The sequence below is a fragment of the Rhinoraja longicauda genome, chromosome 10 (genome assembly GCF_053455715.1).
Source record: "Rhinoraja longicauda isolate Sanriku21f chromosome 10, sRhiLon1.1, whole genome shotgun sequence".
NCBI lineage: Eukaryota > Metazoa > Chordata > Chondrichthyes > Rajiformes > Arhynchobatidae > Rhinoraja > Rhinoraja longicauda.
In genome coordinates, this window is record NC_135962.1 from 59,167,876 (window position 1) to 59,187,846 (window position 19,971).

General features: G+C 47.9%; 1 protein-coding gene across 1 annotated transcript in view; it reads right to left on the reverse strand.

Moving 5' to 3' along the window:
- LOC144597533 (uncharacterized) overlaps positions 1–19,971 on the reverse strand; it is a 48,868-nt gene that overhangs the window by 22,242 nt on the left and 6,655 nt on the right. Inside the window, exons 4-8 of the mRNA XM_078407012.1 lie at positions 18,598–18,705; positions 12,035–12,128; positions 11,365–11,414; positions 5,087–5,168; positions 3,440–3,525 (exon numbers count right to left, since the gene is read on the reverse strand). Of these exons, the coding sequence (XP_078263138.1) occupies positions 3,440–3,525; positions 5,087–5,168; positions 11,365–11,414; positions 12,035–12,128; positions 18,598–18,705 (420 nt within the window). The remainder of the gene's footprint in view (positions 1–3,439; positions 3,526–5,086; positions 5,169–11,364; positions 11,415–12,034; positions 12,129–18,597; positions 18,706–19,971) is intronic.

The window sequence follows — 19,971 nt, forward strand, 5'->3', positions numbered from 1 at the left end:
ACTATTTCTGGGGCTACCTCCTTAAGCACTCTGGGATGCAGCCTATCTGGCCCTGGGGATTTATCGGCCTTTAATCCATTCAATTTACCTAACACCACTTCCCGACTAACCTGGATTTCACTCAGTTCCTCCATCTCATTTGACTCCAAAGACGTACAGGTATGTAGGTTAATTGGCTGGGTAAAATGTAAAAATTGTCCCTAGTGGGTGTAGGATAGTGTTAATGTACGGGGATCGCTGGGCGGCACGGACTTGGAGGGCCGAAAAGGCCTGTTTCCGGCTGTATATATATGATATGACCCCCGGTCCCCTGCTATTTCCGGCAGATTCTTTAAGTCTTCCTTAGTGATGACAGAACCAAAGTAGTTATTCAATTGGTCTGCCATGTCCTTGTTCCCCATGATCAATTCACCTGTTTCTGACTGCAAGGGACCTACATTTGTTTTAACTAATCTTTTTCTCTTCACATATCTATAAAAGCTTTGGCAGTCAGTTTTTATGTCCCTGCCAGTTTTCTTTCATAATCTATTTTCCCTTTCCTAATCAAGCCCTTTGTCCTCCTCTGCTGGACTCTGAATTTCTCCCAGTCCTCTGGTAGGCTGCTTTTTCTTGCTAATTTGTATGCTTCATCTTTTGTTTTGATACTATCCCTAATCTCCCTTGATAGCACTACCTTCCCTGATTTATTCTTTTGCCAAACTGGGATGAACAATTGTTGTAGTTCATCCATGCGGTCTTTAAATGCCTTCCATTGCATATCCACCGTCAACCCTTAAAGAATCAATTGCCAGTCTATCTTGGCCAATTCACGTCTCATGCCCTCAAAGTTACCTTTCCTTAAGTTCAGAACCGTTGTTTCTGAATTAACTAAGTCACTCTCCATCCTAATGAAGAACTCAACCATATTATGGTCACTCTTGCCCAAGGGGCCACGCACATCAAGACTGCTAACTAACCCTTCCTCATTACTCAATACCCAGTCTAGAATAGCCTGCTCTCTCGTTGGTTCCTCTACATGTTGGCTTAGAAAACTATCCCGTATACATTCCAAGAAATCCTCTTCCTCAGCACCTCTGCCAATTTGATTCACCCAATCTATATGTAGATTGAAGTCACCCATTATAACTGTTTTACCTTTGTTGCACGCATTTCTAATTTCCTGTTTGATGCCATCCCCAACTCTACTACTACTGTTAGGTGGCCTGTGCACAACTCCCACTAGCGTTTTCTGCCCCTTAGTGTTTCGCAGCTCTACCCATATCGATTCCACATCCTCCAAGCTAATGTCCTTCCTTTCTATTGCGTTAATCTCCTCTAACCAGCAACGCTACCCCACCTCCTTTTCCTTTCTGTCTATCCCTCCTGAATATTGAATATCCCTGGATGTTCAGCTCCCAGCCTTGGTCACCCTGGAGCCATGTCTCCGTAATCCCAACAATATTATATTCATTAATAACTATCTGCACATTCAACTCATCCACCTTATTACAAATGCTCCTTGCATTGAGACACAAAGCCTTCAGGCTTGTTTTTACAACACTCTTACCCCTTATACAATCATGTTGAAAAGTGGCCCTTATTGATTTTTGCCCTGGATTTGTCTGCCTGCCACTTTTACTTTTCACCTTGCTACCTATTGCTTCTACCCTCATTTTGCACCCCTCTGTCTCTCTGCTCCTGCTCCCATCCCCCTGCCACATTAGTTTAAATCCTCCCCGACAGCACTAGCAAACACTCCCCCAAGGACATTGGTTCCATTCCAGCTCAGGTGCAGACCATCCTGTTTGTACTGGTCCCAAGTTAAACTAATCCCATCTGCTTCCACATTTATATTCCTCCATTCCTTCTTCGTCCATGTGCCTATCTAACAATAGAAATAAGGAACTGCAGATGCTGATTAATACACAAAAGGACACAAAGTGTTGGAGTAACTGAGCAGGTCAGACAGCATCTCTGGAGAACATGGATAGGCGACGTTTCGGGTTGAAGAAGGGTTTCGATCCGAAACACCTATCCATGTTCTCCAGAGATGCTGCCTGACCTGCTGAGTTACTTTGTGTCCTTTTTTGTCTATCTAAACGCCTGTTAAACACCACTGTCGCATCTGCCTCCACCACGTTCCATGCCCCCACCACTTTCTCAGAGGAGATCAGTTTAATTTTATCTCCCACTTTACAGATCTAGTGCTGGACAGAGACACGAGACGATGGAATCTTGAGCTGTATGTTACCCTAGTTTTGCATCGTACACACTTTGTGCACAGAAGGGCCTGGACTGTTCCATATTCTATGATCTACCAGGTCAAGAATCAGCTGGTTGATCCTCACAGGGCCGAAGGGCTTGTTTCCGCGCTGTATCTCTAAAACTAAAACTAAAAATTGAAATAAATCTCCTTTTGCTGATGTGGGGCATGTGGGCACAGATTCCATTCCCAGCTCCTGAAGGTTAAATCAACCTCGAGCTGACGGGGCAGGCCCCACAGTGGACATCCCAGCCGGACATACTTGCAAACATCTGCTTCCACTTGTGGGAGAGTCTAAGACCAGAGGGCACAGCCTCTGAATTAAAGGACGTTCCTTTAGGAAGGAGATGCGAAGGAATTTCTTCGGTCGGAGGGTGGTGAATCTGTGGAATGCATTGCCACAGAAGGCTGTGGAGGCCAAGTCAATGGGCAGATTGACAGATTCTTGTTTAGTAGTGCGAAGTTATGGGGAGAAGCCAGGAGAATGGGGTTAGGAGGGAGAGATAGATCAGCCGTGATTGAATGGCGGAGTGGACTTGATGGGCCGAATGGCCTGATTCTGCTCCTATCACCTATGAGCTGTCCCATTCATCAAGTCCCATGAAATCTTTCCTTTCCAATTCGTCATCCCACTCCGTCAACAGAGTGCATTTCTCAGGCAGCGTGTCAGATCAGAGTTTCACCCATTGACAAACGGTTCTTTGACTTCCAATTAAGTCAGGACACTCACTTCCCTCGATTTCTGGACCCCACACAAGCGCTGGAGGGCAGTCTGTGCTGAGGGAAGCATTGTCGGCCAGAAGGGTAGACATCCAGAGGGAGAGTCGAGAGGCAAGAAGGGCAAGCACTGTTGACATGGCACGGGTGGTGCAGCGGTAGAGTTGCTGCCTTACAGCGAATGCAGCGCCAGAGACCTGGGTTCCATCCCGACTACGGGTGCTGTCTGTACAGAGTTTGTACGTTCTCCCCGTGACCTGCGTGGGTTTTCCTCTGAGATCTTCGGTTTTCTCCCACTCCACACTTCCAAAGACCTGCAGGTTTGTTGGTAAATTGGCTTGGTAAATGTTATAAAAATGTGTGTAGGATAGTGTTAATATGTGGGGATCGCTGGTCGGCATGGGCCGAAGGGCCAGTTTCTGCTCTGTATCTCAAAACTAAACTAAACTAAGACACAGGTGGAAGGAGCCTTGTTCTTACCCTCAATCCTGCGCTTAAAGCCACCGCCCCCTGCGTTTGGATTTGATTCCAGCTCAGGTTCAGTTTCTCTAAACTTTCGTTGTTCGCTTCAAACAAAGAGAAGAAAAGACACGGCAAACTGAGTAGGTGCAAGAAAAAGTCGTTCAGAACGTTTGCGGTCTTCCTTGCAAGAGGCTTCGAGTACACGAGCAAGGATGTCCAGCTTATTGTCACGTGTACCGAGCGAGGTACAGTGTAAAGCTTTTGTTGCGCGGAAAGACAATACATAATTACAGTCGTACAGTGTACAGATACCTGATAAAAGAAATAACGTGACTAATCTTTAGTGCAGAATAAGTAGCAAGTAGCAAATAGATAGTCCTGCTACAATTATACAGGTCTTTGGTGATGCCACAACCTTAATGTTATGTGTAGGAAAAAAACTGCAGATGCTGGTTAAAATCGAAGGCAGACACAAAATGCTGGAGTAATTCAGCGGGTCAGGCAGCAGCTCTGGAGAGAAGAAATAGGTGACGTTTCAGGTCGAGACGCTTCTTCTGAAGAAGGGTCTCGACCCGAAACGTCACCCATTCCTTCTCTCCCGAGCTGCTGCCTGACCCACTGAGTTACTCCAGCATTTTGTGTCTGCCTTAATGTTATGGATGGTTATGGATAACATTCTCACGCTTTGTGTCTTTCGTAAACCAGAATCTACAGTTACATAGAAACATAGAAAATAGGTGCAGGAGTAGGCCATTCGGCCCTTCGAGCCTGCACCGCCATTCAATATGATCATGGCTGATCATCCAGCTCAGTAACCTGTACCTGCCTTCTCTCCATACCCCCTGATCCCTTTAGCCATAAGGGCCACATCTAACTCCCACTTAAATATAGCCAATGAACTGGCCTCAACTACCTTCTGCGGCAGAGAATTCCACAGACTCACCACTCTCTGTGTGAAGAAATGTTTTCTCATCTCGGTCCTAAAAGACTTCCCCCTTATCCTTAAGCTGTGACCCCTGGTTCTGGACTTCCCCAACATCGGGAACAATCTTCCCGCATCTAGCCTCTCCAACCCCTTAAGAATTTTATATGTTTCAATAAGATCCCCCCTCAGTCTTCTAAATTCCAGCGAGTACAAGCCCAGTCTATCCAGTCTTTCTTCATATGAAAGTCCTGCCATCCCAGTTCTTTGTTTCTACGTTATGGATGGTCTTGGCCTCCTTCTTGAAGACAGTTGTGAATTTGAGGAATTCTCTGCCACAGAGGGCAGTGGAGGCCAAGTCACTGGATGAATTTAGGAGAGAGTTAGATAGAGCTCTAGGGGCTAATAGAATCAAAGGATATGGGGAGAAGGCAGGCACGAGTTACTGATTGTGGATGATCAGCCATGATCACAATGAATGGTGGTGCTGGCTCGAAGGGCCAAATGGCCTCCTCCTGCACCTATTTTCTATGTTTCTATTAACCCAAGTTCCAACACTCACCCTTAAACTCACCTGGATCCCAGTTTCCACACTCCTTAAAACTCACCAGAACCCCAGTTCCAACACACCTCTAAACTCACCATGATCCCAATGTTACCTCTTATCTACAGGGGAAAAAGCCTGTATTGTTTAGAAGATCAAATCTAAATGAAGGAATAATAACAATGAGGATAACACTCACCTAACATGTGTCCCAGGAATTCTGCTCCTTTGTTTCCAAACTCATTGTAGCCAAGATCCAGTTCTGAAATTCTGAAATTAGACTACAGGCAGAAATTTGAGCAAATTAACTAAAAAATAATTTTTGGCATCTCTCATCAAATTAACAAAGCAGTCGTTGACGATGTAGGAAAAAAACTGCAGATGCTGTTTAAATCGAAGGCAGACACAAAATGCTGGAGTAACTCAGCGGGTCAGGCAGCATCTCGGGAGAGAAGGAATGGGTGATGTTTCAGGTCGAGACCTTTCTTCAGACTGAAACGTCACCCATTCCTTCTCTCCTGAGATGCTGCCTGACCCGCTGAGTTACTCCAGCATTTTGTGTCGACCTTTAGTTGTTGACTATGTTCCCCTGGAGAAAAATGTGTAGTTTAGTTTAGAGATACAGCACGGAAACAGGCCCTTCGGCCCACTGGGTCCGCGCCGACCAGCGATCCCCGCACATTAACACTATCCTACACACACTAGGGACAAGTTTTACATTTGCCCAGCCAATTAACCGACAAACCTGAACATCTTTGGAGTGTGGGAGGAAACCGAAGATCTCGGAGAAAACCCACTCAGGTCACGGGGAGAACGTACAAACTCGGTGCAGACAGCACCTGTAGTCGGGAGTGAACCCGGGTCTATGGCGCTGCATTCGCTGTAAGGCAGCAGCTCAACTGCTGTGCCTCCGTGCCGCCCTTAATATCAGGCAGCATCTCGGGAGAGAAGGAATGGGTGACGTTTCGGGTCGAGACCCTTCTTCAGACTGATGTCATGGGAGGGGGCGGGACAAAGATGGTATGTAGTCGGAGACAGGAAGACTAGTGGGAGAACTGGGAAGGGGGGGGGGATAGAGGGGGAAAGCAGGGACTATCTGAAGTTAGAGAAGTCAATGTTGATACCCCTGGGGTGCAAACTACCCAAGCGAAATATGAGGTGCTGTTCCTCTAATTTACACTGGGCCTCACTCTGGCAATGTAGGATGCCCAGGACAGAAAGGTCAGATTGGGAGTGGGAGGGAGAGTTGAAGTGCTGAGCCACCGGGAGATCAGGTTGGTTAAGGCGGACTGAGCGGAGGTGTTGAGCAAAACGATCGCCGAGCTTGCGTTTGGTCTCATCGATGTAGTGAAGTTGACATCTAGAGCAGCGGATACAGTAGATGAGGTTGGAGGAGGTGCAGGTGAACCTCTGCCTCACCTGGATGGGTCCTTGGATGGAGTCGAGGGGGGATGTAAAGGGACAGGTGTTCCATCTCCTGCGGTTGCAGGGGAAAGTACCTGGGGAGGGGGTGGTTTGGGTGGGAAGGGACGAGTGGACCAGGGATGATAATGGAGGCAGATATCAAAGTGGCATTTACGAGGCTTTTAGACAGGCACATGGATACGCAGGGAATGGAGGGAAACGGATCGCGTGCAGGCAGAGGAGATTAGTTAAACTTGGCATCATGTTTGGCATGGACATTGTGGGCCTGTTCTTCATGTTCATAAGCCACAGGAGCAGAATTAGGCCATTCGGCCCATCAAGTCTATTCTGCCATTCAATCATGGCTGATCCATCTCTCCCTCTCAACCCCATTCTCCTATCTTCTCCCCATAACCCCTGACACCCGTACCAATCAAGTATCCGTCAGTCTCTGCCTTAAAAATACTCAATGATGACGTCCACAGTCATCCGTGTCAATGAATTCCACAGATTCACCACTCTCTGACGAAAGAATTTCCTCCTGATCTCCTTCCTAAAGCTACGTCCATGTTATTCTGAGGCTTTTGCTGTGCTATGTTCTCTGTTCTAATTAACAGCTGCACCATGGACCCAACAGAACTCGGTGGCGCAGCGGTAGAGTTGCTGCCCTACAGCGCTTGCAACGCTGAAGACCCAGGTTCGATCCCGACCACGGGTGCTATCTGTACGGAGTTTGTACGTTTTCCTCCCACACTCCAAAGACGTACAGGTTTGTAGGTTAATTGGCTTAGGGTTTCAGTGTAAATTGTCGCTAGTGCGTGTAGGTTAGTGTTAATGCGCGGGGATCGCTGGTCGGTGCGGACTCGGTGGGCCGAAGGGCCAGTTTCCACGCTGCGTCTCTAAAACTAAAACTCCAGCCAACTGGAATTTAGAAGGATGAGGGAGGATCTTATTGAAACATATAAGATAATTAGGGGATTGGACACATTAGAGGCAGGAAACATGTTCCCAATGTTGGTGGAGTCCAGAACAAGGGGCCACAGTTTAAGAATAAGGGGTAGGCCATTTAGAACGGAGATGAGGAAGAACTTTTTCAGTCAGAGAGTGGTGAAGGTGTGGAATTCTCTGCCTCAGAAGGCAGTGGAGGCCAGTTCGTTGGATGCTTTCAAGAGAGAGCTGGATAGAGCTCTTAAGGATAGCGGAGTGAGGGGGTATGGGGAGAAGGCAGGAACGGGGTACTGATTGAGAGTGATCAGCCATGATCGCATTGAATGGCGGTGCTGGCTCGAAGGGCTGAATGGCCTACTCCTGCACCTATTGTCTATTGTCTATTGTCTCTAAGCCTTCAACGGGAACTGATTATTATTCTGACCTGAACTTCCAGGCATGATATCCCGAGTCCGCCCCTCGCTGGAAGAACCACTGTGTGCCCAGGAAAGCTTGACCTTGTCTCATCACTAGAAAAAGACACAAAGTGCTGGAGTAATTCAGCGGGTCAGACAGCATCACTGGAGGACATGGATAGGTGACATTTCGGGTGAGGAAGTGTCCTGACTTTAAATGTCACCTGTCACTGTTCTCCAGAAATGCTGCCTGGGCAACTGAGTCAGAAAAATAGAAACATAGAAAATAGGTGCAGGAGGAGGCCATTTGGCCCTTCGAGCCAGCACCGCCCTTCATTGAGATCATGACTGATCATTCACAATCAGTAACCCGTGCCTGCCTTCTCCCCATATCCCTTGATTCCGCTAGCCCCTAGAGCTCTATCTAACTCTCTCTTAAATCCATCCAGTGAATTGGCCTCCACTGCCCTTTGTGGCAGAGAATTCCACAAATTCACAACTCTCTGGGTGAAAAAGTTTCTTTTCACCTCAGTTTTAAGTGGCCTCCCCTTTATTCTAAAACTGTGGCCCCTGGTTCTGGACTCCCCCAACATTGGGAACATATTTTTCCTGCATCTAGCTTGTCCAGTCCTTTCACAATGTTATACGACTCTATAAGACCCTCTCTCATCCTTCTCTAAACTCCAGCGAATACAAGCCCAGTCTTTTCAATCTTTCCTCATTTGACAGTCCCGCCATCCCAGAGTTACTCCAGCACTTTGTCTTTTTTTGGTAAACCAGCAGCTGCAGTTCTCTGTGCCTCACTTATCACTGGAAGTTTCAGATCCTTATGAAACAAACCGTTATATTTGATCAGGGTGCAGAGAAAACTCATCTGGCCTCCGTTGTGCTGCTGACGTTGCACTACATTAATGAATTAATTTAGATTTAGAGATACAGCGCAGAAACAGGCCCTTCGGCCCACCGGGTCCGCGCCGCCCAGCGATCCCCGCACACTAACACTATCCTACACACACTAGGGACAATTTTTACATTTACCAAGCCAATTAGCCTACAAACCTGCACGTCTTTGGAGTGAGGGAGGAAACCGAAGATCTCGGAGAAAACCCACGCAGGTCACGGGGAGAACGTACAAACTCCGTACAGACAGTGCCCGTAGTCAGGATGGAATCTGAGTCTCCGGCGCTGCATTCGCTGTAAGGCAGCAATTCTACCGCTGCGCCACCGTGCCGCCCCAATACTAATGGTAGATCTCGCGTGGAAACAGGCCCTTCCACCCACCGAGTTCACGCCGACCATCGATCAATGAATAAGTTTATTGGCTAAGTATGTACACATACAAGGAATGTGCCTTGGTGCTCCGCTCGCAAGTAACAACAACGAACATACAGTAAACAATTAAGAATAAAGCATAAAACATTCAAACAATAAGGATACAACATTACGGTCTAAACATGTGGGTGAAAATAAACCAGAGCAAAAAAGAGACTACAGACTTTGGTTATTGAGTCGAGCTACTGCTCATGGAAAGAAGCTGTGTTTATGTCCGGCTGTGGCTGCTTTGACAGTCCGGAGTCGCCGTTCAGAGGGAAGTGCTTCAAAGAGTTTGTGGCCAGGGTGAGAGGGGTCAGAGATGATCTTGCCCGCTCGCTTCCTGGCCCTGGCAGTGCACAGTTCATCAATGGGGGGAAGGTTGCAGCCAACAACCTTCTCAGCTGATCAAACATCGTGCTTGGTGGCTGAGCCAAACCAGACCATGATGGAGAAGGTGAGGACAGACTCTACGATGGCAGTATAGAACTGGACCATCATTGCCTGTGGCAGATTCAATATTATATTATCCCACATTCCATATGGTTCTATCTTATCCCATATACATAGAACTATATCCCATATAGTCCTATATTATCCCACATTCTCATCCACTCCCTACACACTCGAGGCAATTTGCAGAGGCCGAGTAACCTACAAACCTGCAGGTGTTTGGAATGTGGGAGGAAACCGGAGCTCCTGGAGAAAAGCCACCTGGTCACACGGAAAATGTACAAACTCCACACAAACTGCAGCCAAGGTCAGGATCGAACCGGGGTCTCTGGTGCTGTGAGGCAACGGCTCTACCAGATGTCCCACCGTGAACAATACAGGGGGAGTGGATAGAGTGGATGTGGAGAGGATGTTTCCACTAGTGGGAGAGGCTAGGACCAGAGGTCACAGCCTCAGAATTAAAGGACGTTCCTTTAGGAAGGAGATGAGGAGGAATTTCTTTAGTCAGAGGGTGGTGAATCTGTGGAATATATTGCCACACAAGGCTGTGGAGGCCAAGTCTGTGGATATTTTTAAGGCAGAGATAGATAGATTCTTGATAAGTTATTGGTATCAATGGTTATGGGGAGAAGGCAAGAGAATGGGATTGGGAGGGAGAGATAGATCAACCATGATTGAATGGTGGAATAGACTTGATAGGCCGAATGGCCTAATTCTACTATCACTTGAAAGTGGAGACAGCTAGGAGGGGGATCAGTGGGAAGACAAAGTCGTACAGGTATGTAGGTTAATTGATGGGGTAAATGTAAAAATTGTCCCTAGTGTGTGTAGGATAGTGTTAATCTGCGGGGATCACTGGGCGGTGCGGACTTGGTGGGCCGAAAAGGCCTGTTTTCGCGCTGTATATATATATGAAATATGAAAGGCTACAGGTGCTGGAATGTGATAGGGGAAGGTGATAACTAGGGGTGCCAACTATCTCACACCCAAATAAGGGACAAGGTGATGTCAGCATTCCACGTGACCTCACCCAGCCAGCGGCCACGTCCTCCCGCTCCACCAATGGCGGCTGCCCGGGCTGGGAGGCGGGTTGCTATGCAACCTCCGTTAGGCGGCGCCCAGGCCTCCAGACCTACACTGTCCGGACCTACAGTGGCCGGATCTACACTGTCCCGACCTACAGTGTCTCGGCCTACAGTGTCTGGGCCTACAGCGACCGGGGCTACAGCGTCCGGGCCTATAGCGTCCGGGCCTGTAGTGCACCCTAGGCCTAATATGGAACAAGGTCGGTCCCATACGGGACAAACCAATTTAGCCCAAAATATGGGATGTCCCGGCTAATGCGGGACAGTTGGCAACGCTAGTGATAATGGATGCTATTGGAGCAGAAGGAACAAAAATCAACAGGGAGAGGCTGGTGGCTGAGAGAGCCGGTGGATGGGAGGAACACTGATAAAGGGAAAAGGACAGATTATGACACCATCGGCTTTGCAAACAATATAAAGCATCAAACATTTGACTCTTGGTCAGAACCAGGCCGTGTTTAATCGAGAAACATGCAAGGAGCTGATGGGCGGTCACGGTGGCGCAGCGGTAGAGTTGCTGCCTTACAGCGAATGCAGCGCCGGAGACCCGGGTTCCATCCCAACTACGGGCGCTGTCTGTACGGAGTTTGTACGCTCTCCCCGTGACCTGTGTGGGTTTTCTCCGAGATCTTCGGTTTCTTCCCGCACTCCAAAGACGTACAGGTTTGTGGGTTAATTGGCTTGGTAAATGTAAAAATTGTCCCTGGTGTGTGTAGATGGGATGGTGCTAATGTGTGGGGATCGCGGTGGGATAGTGTTAATGCGTGGACCTGGTGGGCCGAAAGGGCCTGTTTCCGCGCTGTATCAATAAACTAAAATAAAAAGAACCCAACTGGAAATAGGCTAGGATCATTCAGCAAAATTTGTTCCTCTTTACTTACAGATAAAACGTCATCGAAGAAGGCAGCGTCACTGTTATTCAGTTTGTTTCCTGAATGCGGGAGATAAGAGTGTGCAAAGGATTATGTTTTTTAGTTCAGTTCACTTCAGTTTATTATTGTCACGTGTGCCAAGGTGCAGTGAAAAGCGAATATATGTGCCGCGCTATCCAGTCAGCGAAAAGACTATAGGCGATTACAATCGATCCGTCCACAGTGTACAGATACAGGATAAAGGGAATAACGTTTAATGCAAGATAGTCGAAGGGTCTCCAATGAGGTAGAAAGGATGTGAGACTGCTCAGACAGGCGGTCACGGTGGCGCAGCGGTAGAGTTGCCGCCTTACAGCAAAATGCAGCGCCAGAGACCCGGGTTCAATCCCGACTACGGGCGCTGTCTGTACGGAGTTTGTACGTTCTCCCCGTGACCTGCGTGGGTTTTCTCCGGGATCTTCAGTTTCCTCCCACACTCCAAAGACGTGCAGGTTTTTTAGGTTAATTGGCTTGGTATAAATGTAAACATTGTCCCGAGTGTGCGTGGGATAGCGTTAATGTGCGGGTTGATCTCTGGTCGGCGCGGACTCGGTGGGCCGAAAGGGCCTGTTTCCGCGCTTGTATCTCTAAACTAAACTAAAGCTCTCTAAGTTGGAAATTGGAGAAATTCAGCCCTTACCTGCAAGTTTGAGGCACCTGAGGGAAATGTTGAGTGGAAGCATTTGGCACAGCACGTCAGCGCCTTGTGTCTGCAGTTCATTGTTGGACAAGTTCTGTAACGGCAGGGATTAAAGGAGCAGAGGGTCAGAGTGTAGAGCAGTGTATCTCAACCGGGGTTCCCAGGAGCCCAAGAGTTCCACGAGAGGTCGCTAGGGGTTCCGAGAGAAATAGTGATGAAATCGGATCAGCAAATGTAAATGCATTTTTGTCATTTTTGTGTTTTGTATTGTCAATAAACTTCAGAAAAACGTATGTTGTTTTTTGCTTAAACCAGTTATCAGAAAAATACACCGATCAGCCAAAACATTATGACCTGACGAGCCAAAACATTATGGCCTGATGAGCCAAAACATTATGGCCTGATGAGCCAAAACATTATGGCCTGATGAGCCAAAACATTATGACCTGACGAGCCAAAACATTATGATCACCTACCCAATATGCTGTTGGTCCTCCGTGTGCAGCCCCATACGCAGCAGGGTGCGATGCACTGTGTATTGTGACACATTCCTCCCGTGACCACCATTAACATTTTCTGTGACTTGTGCCACAGTCGACCTTCTGTCGGTTCGGACCAGACGGGATAGCCTTCGTTGCCCTCGCGCATCGATGAGCCTTGGGCGCCCAACACCCTGTCTGTCGCCGGTTTGTGGTTTGTCCCTCCTTGGACCACTGTCGGTAGGTACTCACCACTGCTGACCGGGAGCACCCCACAAGCCTTGCCGTTTCAGAGATGCTCTGACCCAGTCGTCTGGCCATAACAATTTGGCCCTTGTCAAAGTCGCTCGGGTCTTTACTCCTGTCCATTTCTCCTGCATCCAACACATCAACTTCAAGAACTGACTGTTCAGTTGCTGCCTAATATATCCCACCCCATGACAGGTGCCATTGTAACAAGATAATCAATGTTATTCACTTCGCCCGTCAGTGGTCGTAATGTTTTGGCTGATAGGTGTATGTTACGTTTGCCTTATGAACTTCATGATAGGGAAAGAAAGAGATTAATAAAGATACATAATAATTTTTATGTAGGTGTTCCCTGAGAGATGAGAATTATTTCAAGGGTTCCGCAAGGGTAAAAAGGTTGAGAAACGCTGGGGTAGAGAGTGGGGAAGAGGAGGGGTAACTGACCACAGGGGTAACTGATTTAACCAGGCTGGGTAACGCCAACATCTTAACATATTTTCCAATGGGGTCGGTGTTGTGCAGTACCCTTCACGACCACAGGAGGTCCCAATTGGAAAGAACTGCAGGCGCTGGTTTAAATCGAAAGTAGACACAAGGTTTGTGTACAATTTTGGTCTCCTAATTTTCAGGAAAGACATTCTTGCCGTAGAGGGAGTACAGAGAAGGTTCACTAGATTGATTCCTGGGATGGCAGGACTTTCGTATGAAGAAAGACTGGATAGACTCGGCTTGTACTCGCTGGAATTTAGAAGACTGAGGGGGGATCTTATAGAAACGTACAAAATTCTTAAGGGGTTGGACAGGCTAGATGCAGGAAGATTGTTCCCGATGTTGGGGAAGTCCAGAACAAGGGGTCACAGTTTAAGGATAAGGGGGAAATCTTTTAGGACCGAGATGAGAAAGTTTTTTTTCACACAGAGAGTGGTGAATCTGTGGAATTCTCTGCCACAAAGGTAGTTGAGGCCAGTTCATTGGCTATATTTAAGAGGGAGTTAGATGTGGCCCTTGTGGCTAAAGGGATCAGGGGGTATGGAGAGAAGGCAGGTACAGGATACTGAGTTGGATGATCAGCCATGATCAAATTGAATGGCGGTGCAGGCTCGAAGGGCTGAATAGCCTCCTCCTGCACCTATTTTCTATGTTTCTATGTTTCTAAGATGCTGGAGTAACACAGCGGGTCAGGCAGCATCTCTGGAGAGAAGGAATTTTAGTTTAGTTTACAGATACAGCGTGGAAACGGGTCCGCGCCGACCAGCGATCCCCGCACATCAACACTACCCTACACCCACTAGGGACAATTTTCACATTTTACTGAGCCAATTAACCTACAGACCTGTACGTCTTTGGAGTGTGGGAGGAAACCAAAGATCTCGGAGAAAACCCACGCAGGTCACGGGGAGAACGTACAAACTCCGTACAGACAGCACCCGTAGTCGGAATGGAACCTGGGTCTCCGGCGCTGCATTCGCTGTAAGGCAGCAACTCTACCGCTGCGTCACCGTGACAATGTAGAATGAATTCTGGCCTATTCAGACAGGAGAAGGGTTTCGACCCGAAACGTCACCCGTTCCTTCTCTCCAGAGATGCTGCCTGACCCGCTGAGTTACTCCGGCACTTTGTGTCTGTCGTGCAACTCACTAAAGTCCATCTAGATATTCACCTCTGTTTTAATGCAGCAAATGCAGCCACTTTGTAGACTCCCACAATGAGCAAAGTGATAAAATCAGATAAATGCAAGTAAATAAGGGTAAACGGGCGGTCACGGTGGCGCAGCGGTAGAGTTGCCGCCTTACAGCGAATGCAGCGCCAGAGACCCGGGTTCTATCCCGACTACGGGCGCCGTCTGTATGGAGTTTGTACGTTCTCCCCGTGACCTGCGTGGGTTTTCTCCGAGATCTTCGGTTTCCTCCCACACTCCAAAGACGTGCAGGTTTGTAGGTTAATTGGCTTGGTAAATGTAAAAATTGTCCCTAGTGGGTGTAGGATAGTGTTAATGTGCTTGGATCGCTGGTCGGCGCGGACCCGGTGGGCCGAAAGGGCCTGTTTCCGCGCTGTATCTCTAAACTAAATATTGGTCAACTCTCTGGAGATCACACCCCTGAATTGCATTGTAATCGTATCTGCTACCTGTAATAAAATATATTATATATATATATATGTGTTTTTAATTAATCACAAATATTTATTCAAATACTAAAATAATATATACAATACAATAAAACCAAAACAGAGCCCACCAGCGTAATACAAGACAAACAATAAACTACTATGCAACTATCTTACACTCCTTGTCAAGGATACATTCCCACCTCCCCCTCCCGCGGTGCCCAGCGGTCCCGGCAATCCCCCAGGGTGCCCGTGGACAGCGTGCGGTCCCTCTCTAACCCCACCCGGGCGCGGACGGACGTAACCCCCCGGAAAAGGGGCAGGCAGCCGGCTCGGGCAGAGCCCTCTCCCGCCTGGCGCCGTGACTCGCGGACGGCCATCTTGGCCAGGCCCAGGAGCAACCCGACCCAACTAGGACATCCTCGCCCCAAAAATATATATATAAATATATTGTCTGGAGAGAAGGAATGGGTGATGCTTCGGGTCAAGACTCTTCTTCAGACTGACCCGAAATGTCACCCATTCCTTCTCTCCAGAGATGCTGCCTGACCCGCTGAGTTACTCCAGCATTTTGTGTCTGCCTTCAGTGTAAACCAGCATCTGCAGTTCCTTCCTATACAAAAGATATTTTGTGATCCTTTCTACCAGCTTGACATATGTAGAAATGGATCAGTCCAGCACAGGAACAGGCCCTTCTACCCAAAATATCCATGCTGTACACAATGCCAAGTTAAACCTATCTCCCCAGCTTGCACGTGATCCATGTGGAAGATAGCTACAAAATGCTGAGGTAACTCAGCGAGTCAGACAGCATCTCTGGATCCAGCGATATAGATCGCTGCTTGCATCATGGAAAGTGGGTTGCATCACCCCTTGGTCTGGGAACTGCTCTGCCTAAGACCTGAAGAAATTGCAGAGAATTGTGGATGTGGCCCGGTCCATCACACACACCACACTCCCCACCATTGTAGATGTGGCCCGGTCCATCACACACACCACACTCCCCACCATTGTAGATGTGGCCCGGTCCATCACACACCCCACACTCCCCACCATTGACTCCGTCTACACTTCACGCTGCCTCGGGAAAACAGCCGACATAATCACAGACTTGTCCGTGTCCCACCCCGGTCACTCCTCCCTCTCCCCGCTCCAGTCCGGCAGAAGGTACAGAAGCTTGAAAGCGCGCACCACCAGACTCAGGAACAGCTTCTTCCCCCTCTGTTATCAGGCTTCTGAACGGCCCTTCCATAAACTAGGGCACTGTCCGATTCACCTCGACCCCATTGCGGTCATTGGACTTTGTCTCTGATGTACAGATGCCTTTTTTGTGCTGCATGACTTTATGACTCTCGTTGACTCCAATAAAGACAATGTGATTTTTGTGGAATCTGAGCAAAGAGGCTCGAAGTAAATATCGATCTGTGATTATTTGTGTGGGTCACCAGTACTGTGGAGGGAGATATCATCGAGAATTGGCAGCCAAATTGTACCTTGGAAGGATTACAAACATGTAAAAAAATATAAAGTCCTTGCCCAGATTACATTCCAACTTTAACGCACCGAATAGTGAAAGGCTTGGATAGAGTGGATGTGGAGAAGATGTTTCCACTAGTGGGAGAGTCTAGGACTAGAGGTCACAGCCTCAGAATTAAAGGACGTTCCTTTAGGAAGGAGATGAGGAGGAACTTTAGTCAGTGGGTGGTGAATCTGTGGAATTCTTTGCCACAGAAGGCTGTGGAGGCCAAGTCAGTGGATATTTTTAAGGTGGAGACATGTAGATTCTTGATTAGTGCAGGTGTCAGGGGTTATGGGGAGAAGGCAGGAGAATGGGGTTAGGAGGGAGAGATAGATCAGCCATGATTGAATGGCGGAGTAGACGTGATGGGCCGAGTGGACTAAATCCGCTCCTGTTGCGTGTGACATGACCTTTACATAGCTTTCTCTTTCCCGCAGTTTAAGCCCGGGCACATAACTTATTCTTTCATTTGCGTCTAATTCAATCAATGTTCCTGTTATCGTTGGCTTGGTATTTTCAGTATTATCAGGTTCCAAAGTGGAAACAGAAGAGTGGGGAGAGGCCCAGTGATTATGGAGGAAGAAATAACCACCTTGGGCAGTTCTGCATTTCATTCATTCCGATTTCTTTTCTGCCCCTTATCCGATTTCACCAGATTCAATTTGTTCGCCGGCATTAGAGTGGCCACATTTATTCGTTTATAGAGAAACCAAAACAAAGAAACAATCAGGGGCTTTGTATCAAAACCAGACTAGGGCCCAGGGGGGGAATCAAGAGAGTGTTTAATTATCATGTGTGCCGATGACGGAACAATGAATTTCTTACTTGCAGCAGCATAACAGGACTTTAAACACAATGCACATGGTTGATATAATATAAACAGAAATTCAATAAATTAATAAGCACAATTTTAGTGCAAAAAAACCCCCAAAAAAACCCTCCAAAGGCCTTAATGCAACCAAAGAGAGATTGTGGAAATTCAGTGCAAGGGAAAAAAACTGCCGATGCTGGTTAAAATCGAAAACGCTGGAGTAACTCAGCGGGTCAGGCAGCAGCTCGGGAGAGAAGGAACGGGTGGCGTTTCGGGTCGAGGGGGAGTTGAAGTGGAAAAACTTTTTCAGTCAGAGAGTTGTGAATCTGTGGAAATCTCTGCCTCAGAGGGCAATGGAGACCAATTCTCTGAATGCATTAAAGAGAGAGCTGGATAGAGCTCTTAAGCACAGCGGAGTCAGGGGGTATGGGGAGAAGGCAGGAACGGGGTACTGATTGAGAATGATCAGCCATGATCACATTGAATGGCGGTGCTGGCTCGAAGGGCCGAATGGCCTCCTCCTGCACCTATTGTCTATTGTCTATTGTCACCTGGAACAGCAGATCCAGAATTACTGGACTTTATCTTGCACTCGGGCAGTGGGCAGGTGTCATAGACCTACACGGGAAGGTAAACGCTCCCGCCCCCACGGGTCTCGGGTAGATGAAGCTCGTCAGCCAGGGACGGCAGCCCATCTAGGAGAGGGAAGACTCTGATCTAAAACCTCCACTGCCTTGTGGCCATGTCCAGTCACGGAAAAGACTCAATAGACAATAGAAAATAGGTGCAGGAGGAGGCCATTCGGCCCTTTGAGCCAGCACCGCCATTCAATGTGATCATTGCTGATCATTCTCAATCAGTACCCCGTCCCTGCCTTCTCCCCATACCCCCTGACTCTGCTTTCATTAAGAGCTCTATCTAGCTCTCTCTTGAATGCATTCAGAGAATTGGCCTCCACTGCCTTCTGAGGCAGAGAATTCCACTGATTTACAACTCTCTGACTGAAAAAGTTTTTCCTCATCTCCGTTCTAAATGGCCTACCCCTTATTCTTAAACTGTGGCCCCTGGTTCTGGACTGGCCCAACATTGGGAACATGTTTCCTGCCTCTAACGTGTCCAACCCCGTAATAATCTTATATGTTTCGATAAGATCCCCTCTCATCCTTCTAAATTCCAGTGTATACAAGCCTAGTCGCTCCAGTCTTTCAACATACGACAGTCCCGCCATTCCGGGAATTAACCTAGTAAACCTACGCTGCACGCCCTCAATAGCAAGAATATCCTTCCTCAAATGTGGAGACCAAAACAGCACACAGTACTCCAGGTGCAGTCTCACTAGGGCCCTGTACAACTGCAGAATTACCTCTTTGCTCCTATACTCAACTACTCGTGTTCTTACCAGAGTCTGGATGAAGCAGTTCTCGGCCAACATCTCCATCAAGTACCGAACTCCTTCAGCATCAATCCCATCGTATTCCAGATCCAAGGTATTCACCATTGTATTCGTCTGAGGAATAGCAAAGACAGTGTTTACTGTGTCTCTCTCCCTGCATCTCCAACAGAGAATGTGGGACAGCACAGCACAGCACACAAAGAGGCCCTTCAGCCCACAATGTCTGCGCTGAACATGATGGCAAGATGAACTAATCCCCTCTGCCTCCACGCGATCCATATTACTTCAGTTTAGTTTAGAGATACAGCGCGGAAACAGGCCCTTTCGGCCCACCGGGTCCGCGCCGACCAGCGATCCCCGCACATTAACACCATCCTACACCCACTAGGGACAATTTTTTTACATTTACATCAAGCCAATTAACCTACAAACCTGGGCACGTCTTTGGAATATGGGAGGAAACCGAAGATCTCGGAGAAAACCCACGCAGGTCACGGGGAGAACGTACAAACTCCATACAGACAGCACCCGTAGTCAGGATTGAACCTGGGTCTCCGGCGCTGCATTTGCTGTAAGGCAGCAACTCTACCACTGCGCCACCGTGGGTCTCGTGTTTTATGACTGTCGGCAGGCCAATATCCCTCCTGGGGATAAATAAAGTTCTATCGTATGGTATCTTGGGTGTAAACCAGCGTCTGCAGGCAGTGAAGAAAGCTAATGGCATGTTGGCCTTCATAACGAGAGCATTTAAGTATAGGAGCAAAGAGGTCCTTCTGCAGTTGTACAGGGCCCTGGTGAGATCACATCTGGAGTATTGTGTGCAGTTTTGGTCTCCTAATTTGAGGAAGGACATCCTTGCTATAGAGGCAGTGCAGTGTAGGTTCACGAGATTGATCCCCGGGATGGCGGGACTGTCATATGAGGAAAGATTGGAAAGACTGGGCTTGTATTCATTGGAGTTTAGAAGGATGAGAGGGGATCTTATAGAGACATATAAAATTATAAAAGGACTGGACAAGCTAGATGCAGGAAAAATGTTCCCAATGTTGGGGGAGTCCAGAACCAGGGGCCACACACAGTCTAAGAATAAAGGGGAGGCCATTTAAAACTGAGGTGAGAAGAAACTTTTTCACCCAGAGAGTTGTGAACTTGTGGAATTCTCTGCCACAGAGGGCAGTGGAGGCCGATTCACTGGATGAATTTAAAAAGAGAGTTAGATAGAGCTCTAGGGGCTCAAGGGATATGGGGAGAAGGCAGGCACGGGTTACTGATTGTGGATGTTCAGCCATGATCACAATGAATGATCACCCATGATGACCGAAACGTCACCCATTCCTTCTCTCCTGAGATGCTGCCTGACCCGCTGAGTTACTCAGCATT